The sequence below is a fragment of the Poecilia mexicana genome, unplaced genomic scaffold (assembly GCF_051168715.1).
Source record: "Poecilia mexicana isolate PSO_F unplaced genomic scaffold, ASM5116871v1 scaffold_4, whole genome shotgun sequence".
Lineage (NCBI taxonomy): Eukaryota > Metazoa > Chordata > Actinopteri > Cyprinodontiformes > Poeciliidae > Poecilia > Poecilia mexicana.
In genome coordinates this window covers 25,305,457-25,315,508 of record NW_028263373.1, presented here as the reverse complement: position 1 = coordinate 25,315,508, position 10,052 = coordinate 25,305,457, and the positions used below count along the sequence as shown (strand labels likewise).

General features: G+C 39.3%; 1 protein-coding gene across 1 annotated transcript; it reads right to left on the bottom strand.

The window, feature by feature from the left end:
• Window positions 1–4,851: 4,851 nt before the first annotated feature.
• On the bottom strand, window positions 4,852–7,568 carry glulb (glutamate-ammonia ligase (glutamine synthase) b). The gene is made up of 7 exons (XM_014990958.2): window positions 7,414–7,568; window positions 6,636–6,819; window positions 6,388–6,549; window positions 6,159–6,305; window positions 5,956–6,083; window positions 5,676–5,875; window positions 4,852–5,592 (listed from the first exon to the last, which is right to left on the bottom strand). The coding sequence occupies exons 2-7, from the start codon at window positions 6,799–6,801 to the stop codon at window positions 5,274–5,276; spliced, it is 1,122 nt and encodes a 373-aa protein (XP_014846444.2). The 5' UTR covers window positions 6,802–6,819; window positions 7,414–7,568; the 3' UTR covers window positions 4,852–5,273.
• Between the last annotated feature and the right edge of the window lie 2,484 nt (window positions 7,569–10,052).

Here is a 10,052-nt window from a genome sequence, read left to right as displayed (position 1 = left end):
CATTTTTACAAAAATATGCTTTTTTATTTTTTACATATTTGTTAAAATTATATAATACTGTCACTGTGTCATGACAGTATTAGAAAAATAATCTGACTCCAACACACCTGTGTAGAGACAATACATTATGGTCAAACAACGGGTAATACAATATGTGAAGGTTTAGCAATGGAGCTTTTGCAGTAACAATGCACTCATGAGAAAAAAATCCCCCAACAAAACACTTGATTGGATGTCTGCCAGCTTGTAACAGGATTAGCTGAGAGCATTAATCAAAGTACCTCGTGTGTGGTTCTTGACTATTTTTTATTATTTCTTATTCATTTTTTAAGTTTCTTCACTTTTGTGGACACAGTTTCCTGCCTATCTGAAGCATCAACTCCACCACTGAGTTTGACCTGAGACTCATTGCGAGTGGAGGAGCATTTCCTGACTGCTGGACTTGATTAAAGCAGACCAGTGCAGTGTAATTTAGGCTTTTTTTCCTCCCTTGGCAGTTAGCTCTGAGCCAAATTGAATTTAGTTTGGTCTCAACTCCTGTCAAATGCATCGCCGTAAGGAAATACCACCGCACGCACTATGACTCCAGCTTATGTAAGGGCTGTCACACGAGCTCCAAAAGGACCTGCCTTGACATGACACACAGCAGAACCTTGACGAAGGCACAGAGAAAATGCCCTGCACCACGGTCAGCAGCTGTGTTTCCAATTAGCCAGAAAATTCACCAAATTGAAATTGCGAATTGGAGTGTGTGTTTAACGGAAACACACTGAAAAACTCTCAGTTTTGGATAAAAAAGTTTTGTGCTATCAGATGGTTTCTCATAGCGCAATAGATGTATGTCACAAAACTGCAATGGAAACAGTTTTTTCTTTGAGTCAGAAGAGTCACATGATCAAAAGCCGAATGTTACTACTGGCAGAAAGGACGACGATGACAGGAAGCAGTTTGAGGATGTTGGTTTTGTTCAGACAATGTGCATCTGGTTCAACCAGAGCTCTCACAGCATCACACAGTTCATAAAACGTTGTGTCACTGATACATGTTGAATGTTTAACTCTTCAGTAAAATCGCTGACTACATTTGGGTTACAATTACATATTCTGAGCACTGATTTTGAAAGACAAATCCATTTCTTTCATTTTTAATACACACATGAAGACCAAAGAGCATCGCAGGAATTCCAGATAACCTCACAGGCATCTTTGGACTGCAGGAGGTGGAAGAAGAACCCATTTTTACACATGAACTTTGATTCATTACCTGAGCTAATGTTAGCTTAACTGTCCTATTTCTGACCTAACAACAGAAACCCAGCACCTTGTAGTGTCATGTGTGATCACATTCTCACTAATAAACAGCTCTTGTGCCACAGCGATCACTTCATGACTCTTAAAAAGTGGGTTCGCCACTGAAGCGCTCTTTCAAAGACGTAATGAAGTTCAAAAAGTTATGGTGGTGACAGATTTCCTTTAATTTGCTTTCAAGGTTCCTTCCAACTTCTAGAGATCTCTCCCTCTAAAAAAAGGAAAAGGTTATGTGAAGAAGTTTAGTGTCTTAGCCAGTGTTGTGTTCAAGACCACCTAACCCGAGACCAAGACAAGACCAAGACCAGAGTGTATCGAGACCGAGACAAGACCAAGACTTTTGGGGTCCGAGACCAAGTCAAGACCAAGACCGAGGGGAGTCGAGACCGAGTCAAGACCAAGACCAGCGGCCCGCACTACATGACACAATAAAATGTAAAATATGATCGAAATTGCTTCTCAAAATAATCTGAAAGATCCATATTCCCATAAAAACACCTAGATATTAAATACTTAATATATTTTACCAATATTAAATATTCCATTTCTGTGCTAAAAAGTGTGATGGTCTCGTGCCATCCCTAAAAACATAACGCCCTGGGCATTTGCCCATATTGCTCATATAAGGAACCACCACCATTAAACATAGCAATTGAGGCAATGCCCTGAGGGTAAATAACGCTCAACCATGAACACTGACCAAGGAGCAACAAGCAAGAAGTAACCAAACAGAAGGCGCTCATCGTGACTGTTTTCACTCTCTATCCCAGTACATGAAGCCAGGTAGTCTGACACCATGGCAGACATTACAGCTGCCACTTTGAACAAAAACAATCAAAGAGCAATGTGCATGCTCTGCGTGCTCTTTCGTTCTTGTGTTTTAGTTATTTGTTAATTTAAATATTAACGTACATAATTAAATAAAATAATGATGCAGTGTACAAAGAGCATTACAAGAACAAAGAACGGGTGTTCTGTCAGGTCAGATCGTCATACGCTTAACACGAACTCACGGTGTTCTTTCATACGTTGTCAGATAGTCGTACGCTTAGCTCAGACATGCATACGCTGTCATTACCATATGATTTTATTTAATCAGCAACATAGAATCATGACGTAGACCATTATTAACAGTTATTAACAGTTGAATGGCATCCAGCTGCAGCCAGACCTGCTTTAAACACACTTTGAAACCACGACAACGCATGTATATCCATCTAGTTATCACATTATGTCATATTATAAACAATTTAATTACTTATTTTCGTCATAACTTGTTGCGTATACTGACAACTACGCTGACGGTCGGACTTCTTAAGGCGCATGTGCTGGCATGGTACTCACTGCATGTATGCTATTCTGACAGCGTATGGCTATGTGATAGAACACCGGCTATATCTGTCAGACACGTCATTACCATAAGATTTCATTTAATCAACAACATAGAATCATGACGTAGATCGTCATACACTTTGTTATTAACAGTTGTATGGCATCCTGACTTAGCGGTTAAGTGAGTTTTACACGGTCGTGTGTTGTAGCTGACTCCAGCAGCAGCCAGACCCTGCTTTAAATACACTTTGAAACCATGACAACACATGTATATCTATATAGTTATCATTGAAAACAATTTAATGACTTATGTTCATCATAACTTGCTGTGTATGGTGAACTGACAACTCCTCTGACGGTCGGACTTCTTAATGCTTAATGCATGTATGCTAACCTGACAGCGTATGGCTATCTGATAGAACAACGGCTCTCAGTGAGTGACACTCCAGTCCTATCTAATAAGTAAAGAGCCGTGGAGAAGAATCGACTGTTTCTGAATGTCACCTCACTATATTGCAGACTTTTGGACATAGCGTTGTCCCATATATGCGACAAGTCAGTCTACACCTCCGCACAATAATTCAGCACAGTGAGTGATAACATTTTTCATCACAATGCTTATGTGTCTATACAGCTAGCTTTGCTAACATCACGTTAACGGATCTTACCTTCTTTGAGCTACTTTTCTAAGTGACGAAAAAAGTTAGACGTTGTCTCCACCGTCTGTGAAAGCGAAGCGCTGCTGAGTTAGCTGTGGCCATCGGATTTCTTACTATTTATGCAGCACTATTATATTACTGACGATTAGACAAACATTTTCTGCCGCTGAGAGAAAACCACTGCGCATGTCCTGGAGCGCCGCGTGCGAGTGAAAGGTGGGGAGGGGAGGAGGAGGGAGAGTAAAAGGTGAGGAGGGGAAGGGGGAGTAACAGAAACACTTAGTTGCTTGGATTTTAATCTGTGCGTTTTGCATCCACTGAAAACAAAGATGTTAACAAATAAACTGGACAGTATGTTGTACGTTTAGTGATATTTTCACAGTTGCGGTCTTGACTGGTCTTGAAATAAAATGCCGAGTCCTCAGAGCCCGAGACCGAGACAAGACCGAGACCAAATGCGGTCGAGTCCGAGACGAGACCGAGACCATCAGAAAATGGTCTTAAGACCGGTCTTAAGACCAAGACCAACTTCGAGTACCACAACACTGGTCTTAGCATTGGAGAACTGCAAGTGTCACCACTGATTATAGTTCACAGGCCTTGAACTTAGGCCTGGCGACCTTAGGATGAATTTAAAAATGATACAAATCAGAGAAAAGAGACTTGTAGATAGAATATGACTGATTAGACATGAGTTGAATAGCTTGGGGCATGACAGCCTTGTTTCTGTCAGACTGTCCCAGGGAAGCTAGGGCCACAATCCATGAGCTTGTCAAGATCAGTGTGTGAATAACTGAATGTAGTGTAGTAGTGTAGTGTAATATAGTGTAAAGTCCTATGGACTTGATATAACACGATGCAAGTACAAGGCATCTAAAAAGAGAAAGACTTGTTTTCTGTAATCTTGGTAATAGAAGCTGTTCTTGGTAATAGAAGCCGTTCTTGGTAATAGAACTTGTTCTTGGTAATAGAAGCTGTTTCTGCAAGTTTGACAGACTTGCGTGACTCAGATCGGCATACAAGGTTGGGGTTTGTAAACGCTGCCAAAATTACTGTCATCATACCTAGAAAGATTTGCAATTTCTTCGAGTTTGCCAGAGGCGACGTGTGATATGCACAGCATGGCATTAATTGTTTAGATTTGCAAACAGAATTTGCCAGTTCGTCCCTTAATTCTGAACAAACAACCCTCATGTATTTCCTATCTTGTCCTTTAAACTTTTTCAGGCCTTGTTTCAAGACAACATATGAGAGCAGACTACTCTAAGACTTACAGTCAGTTAGTTCTTCTGAAGTCAGTCTTTTATGACAATGTTAGACAAATTTAAAGATTCACTTGTGTCCATTGTGACTCCATTTGGTCCTGCTTAACAGAGATGATGTGTGTGCAAGTCCTCTAAATGAAGCACTGTTTGCTAAACATTACAGCACATTTCCATTAACAGCAGTCACATTTCAGAGATTCAGCTGACGTTCTGCTCGTGACAAGCTGATTTGTGTCAGAATGGAACTCAGAGAAAACGTGCAGACAAAAAAAAAAAACAACCCAAAAGTAAAAACAGAAGCAATTTATTGAGTTAATAACTCGTGAAAAAAAAGACAAGACAAATGTGCATCATTTACAAGCGTATAAAAGGAAAAACTGGTTTACACTTGGCAATAAATGACAAACTGGGACAGTAATAAAAAAACATTCATATGCCTTCAGGATCCTTTGGCTGAATATATAATGGCTACAGCAAAAGGTTGAGGCACTTTAACAGCTTATATTAGTAAAAGTTAAAGAGACAATGGAGTGTACATCTACAGAAAGAATCACCTGAAACTCACAAAACCCACCGTTAATAAAAGGCAGTGTTTGCATCAGTTGATGCATACAACTCAATACAACTTTAACCATTTCATTTGTCAAAAAATTAAAAAGAGTAAAGTCCTTAAAGCAGACGAGTGACAAAGCAAGGCTCAAATAGTGACACTATTTGTTGTAGACTGTGGGCTCGTCACCTTCTTCTTTGAGCAAACAGGTGCGCACCAACGCCTCCGTCACCATGTAAGGGTCACAGTTGGCGGATGGACGGCGGTCCTCAAAGTAGCCCCTCTTCTCTTGTCCAACCGTACGGGGGATGCGGATGCTGGCCCCGCGGTTGGCCACACCGGCCGAGAACTCGTCAATGTTTGAAGTTTCGTGATGACCGGTCAGGCGCCTGGCGTTGTCGAGCCCGCCTTTAGGATCGTACGCCCGAATGTGATACATGTGTCTCTTTGCCAGCCTCTCAATGGACTCCTCAATGACTCTGAGGGAAGAGACGTTTAGGATTAGGAAACGTTAAATCATGAACTTATCGGACAGTACTTGATCGACTGGTTGGGTCCTTACTTGAGTCCTCCTGCCTCACGCATCTCCTTGGTGCTGAAGTTGGTGTGGCAGCCAGCACCGTTCCAGTTCCCTGAGATGGGTTTGGGGTCGAATGACACCACCACGCCAAAATCCTCACAAACTCTGTGAAGGATGAAGCGAGCAACCCAAAGATGGTCCCCCATGTTGATTCCTTCACAGGGTCCGACCTGGAACTCCCACTGAAACAGCAGCAGCAACATCTATGTCAATTACCATGTACTTAAATGGTGTGTTCTGTGATGTGTAGAGGGAAAAGTACCTGTGCTGGCATGACTTCAGCATTTGTTCCACAAATCTGAACCCCAGCGTACAAACAGGCTCGGTAGTGGGCCTCCACAATGTCCCGGCCATATGCCTTATCTGCTCCAACTCCACAGTAATAAGGCCCTAAATTATCAAAATATGTTAAGGTTAGCGGTTTAGGTGGCTCTTCAAAATGTATGTAGCAACTAAAGATCTCACCTTGTGGACCCGGGAACCCGTTGGAGGGCCAGCCGAAGGGATGTCCATCTGTACCCAGGATGGTGTACTCCTGCTCCATGCCAAACCATGGGTGGTGCTGCTCCACCATCCCCATGATCTGTTTACAGCTCTGCCGCAAGTTGGTCTCTTTTTGGGAAGCAAAACAAAGAAGTTAGATTGCAAACAACAACAAAAAGATCTTCTTTGGCTTGTTTTTCCATCCACTCACCTGCTGGCTTGTGGTTGTACTTCAGGACCTCACAGAACACCAGCTTATTGGGGTCCTTTCTGAACGGGTCCCTGAACATGACCGCAGGGATGAGGTACATATCGCTGTTAGAACCCTCTGACTGATACGTGCTTGAGCCGTCGAAGTTCCACTCAGGAAGATCTAACAGAAGAAAGGGGAGATCAAAAACCTGCAACAAGCATCTGAGAGCAACAGTTCAACCTCACTTTAACAGATGTCGATCGTACCTTCGATGGTTTTCGGTTCCGAATCTAGAGTTTTGGTCTTGCATCGCAGTCCCTCTCCTGTTCCATCTATCCATATGTACATGGCTTGGACCTTTTCTCCCTGAGGGAGCTCCATGTACTGCTGCTTAACAGCTTTGCTCAGTTTTGAACTTGCTGAGGTGGCCATCTTTCCTGACCCTGTGACCTACAGAGAGAGGACAAAGCTGGATTGGCTTCTCTGTTGGGATCATTTTGTTTTAATAAACATTCCTGTTTATACAACCACTCAGTTAACAGAGTGTAATGTTCAAAAACATTATCTGTCAATATCACGTTACCATAATTTCATTTGTCGTCAATTCAATTCAATTCAATTGTCGTCTTCCTAAAATCATGGCCTAATATATATATATATATATATATATATATATATATATATATATATATATATATATATATATATATACCCAATGTGATTTTTTTGTTTGCCTAGCTTACCTTTTGGCAAAGAAGAAAAAAAAGGTGGCGACAATACGACTTATTTTAAGAAGGTGACGAAATGTAAATTTAATGCCAACGTTATGGGCAGCATTGTAGATACAAAAGGTTAGTTTGATGTCAAATAAACTGTAGTGAAGGCTAACATCTATGATTAAAAATGGCAACATCACTGAACTCATCCTTTGTTCTGATCCAGCTGCGGACTGAGAGCCTACATAGACGGAGAAAGTCTGCAACAGACGAAGCAAATGACGGAAACAACTCAAAAGAACACCTTTGATGACAAAAACTCACATACCTGATGTTAAGTGTAGAAAAATATCGAAAGATCACAAGAGTATCTTGCTCTGTGCTCGAAGTGTCTCTTTTTATTGTTGTTCATTCCTGCTGAACTCGCTGCTGCTCCTTTGCATTTATATCCCTGCCGAGCATCTCCGCCGCCTCCCATTGGTCCGAAGCAAAACGTGACCAGCCCGTGATGAAAAGATGGAGGAGGCACGCGCTCTAACACTTAAGCGGCGAACAAAGCAAACACCCTTAGCCCCTACATTTCATTAAAAGAAAGACTTTCAGCCTCCAAAGAGTCACAAAAAAGTATGAATGAAGACCCGGACACTAAGAAGACACGATAAACTGCGTCTAAATGAGATGAAAACTGTAGAAAAAATCCTGGTTGGAGTAGGAATCTCAACAAACCGAGTGGTAAATAAAAAGTGTGCCCTCTAGTGTCTGATACCTGCCTGTTCAAATGTTTTTCTTGCGTGCTTTTAATATTTTTAAAAAAGAATTAATGAAAATGCAAATATATTTTTAAAAATGTTTTACTTAAAATGTAAACATTAAATGAAAAAATGTTGATATTCAAACTATGAAACATTGTCTTATTTAAAAATAGGGATGCAGAATAATTTGATAAATTTCATGCTTAAATTTGCTAAGATAATTCAATAAATATATTACTTGAAATGTGGTAACTAAATAAAAAGTATGGATATCTTACTGAAATAAAAAAAGCTAAAAAAATATAAACAAAATATAAATGGCACAATCTTACTCAATACAATGATCAGATAAAATCCTTATTTACATTGTCTTTATTTTAAAAACATCTTACCCTTTATTCAATAAAAGAAAAACAGAAAATGCCTATCTAAATACATGTTTTACTTAAAGTTTCAAATATTAAATTAATATGTAAAATTTCAACAATAGATTCTTTTTTAGTGTTGTGTTTTCATTTTTGTAAAGCACTTTGTGACTTTTCATGTCTGTGAAAGGTGCTACATGAATAAAGTTTACTTACTTACTTACAATAGTACTTTAATTGGTTCTTGATTTTTTTTACAAGCAAATCTCTCAAATTGTATATATTTTGTTGTTTTTCAATTTTTATTACAAATGTGGATGAGAAATTATTAAAGTATTTTTAAATGTCCAACTTTCAAATTCTGAGGCCATTTGTAATATATATATATATATATATATATATATACACATAATATATATATATATATATATATATATATATATATATATATATATATATATATATATATATTTTTTTTTTTTTTTTTTTTTTTTTTTTTTTTTTTTACACCTGGCTATTACTCTTTAGGAAGGGGGCAGAAGGGTCAGCCAGGTCATCCGGTCCATCAAGGGGCCATAGGAGAGACACAGTGCAGAAATAATGCACATACCTATGAGCAATTCAGTGAGGGAAATTAACCTTATATGTCTGTTTTCATTATAGAATGAACCTGCAGAGCTTATTACAACATTCCTGAAATAAAAGGGCTTTTCAATAATATTCTAATTTATTGAAATCGGTCTGCAAAGTATTACATAAACAGTTAAATTAAAGGTTGGTGGAAAACTTGATCTAGTCAAACTGGATTATTCCTAAAGCACTCAGGGCCATTTCAGTCCTTAACCTTTCTAAATTAATCAGATTAATAAAATAAAACCATTAAGTTGAACAGAAATAGAATAAATAGAGTTTACTACACCCTGGTGTGGGAGTCCTGGGTATTAGGATTAGATAACAAAGAGTAACTGGAGAAGAAACATGGCTGAGGTCATGGTTTGGTTCCAGTAAACATGAAACAGGTCCGCTCAGTTGCAACATCGGTGACCCTGTGAACTGGGAATTGTAGGGATGTTTGAAAAGTAAGCAAAGGTGATTCTGTCAGTCTGAGATCTGCTTAGCAACAGTCAGAACTGTTGGTTTATGCTCCAGGTTGGTTTTCACTTGTTAGGTGCCTGAAACAAGGGGAGTGGGCCGGTGCAAAACATGTTTCTATTCAGTTTACTGCAGACAAGACAAGTTGGTTCTGTGTTCATAGCGTTTCACACATATTCAAGTCCATCCCAATATGTTCATAAGTTTTCAGCAATTCGTTACATTACCACAAAACCTTGAGGTATTTTATTTGGATTAGATGAACGAAATGCGTGACTAGGCATTGTAGCCAGTTTGTGGTTACAACAAGACAAAACGTGAAAAAGGAAGAGTATGAATATGTTTCAGATACAGGAGGAAGACACATAAAAGATGAAAGCAATTATTGAATACTTTTAAGTGAAGACTTAAATTAAAATATGAACACCTGAGCTGAAATGTAAACCACACTACATTTCTTTCTTTTTGACAGCTGCATAAATCATTTATTTTGAGAAGCACTGTTTTTAAAAGTTCTTCTTGGATACCTAAATGAACCTTGGCTTTTGTTGCATAGTAACGGGTCAGTATTTCACTGATGACTCCTGAAGAGCCAAACAAGAATAAAAATACCAGTCCAGAGCAGTAGTACATGTTCTGCCTGTCGAGCAGAAATCGTGACCCAGTTCCTCCGCCAGCTTCCTCTATGTTGGCAGACGGAGATGTAAAAATAAAAGTGCCAGAACAGCATTTCCACTTTGATTCTGGAAAGCTTGAGT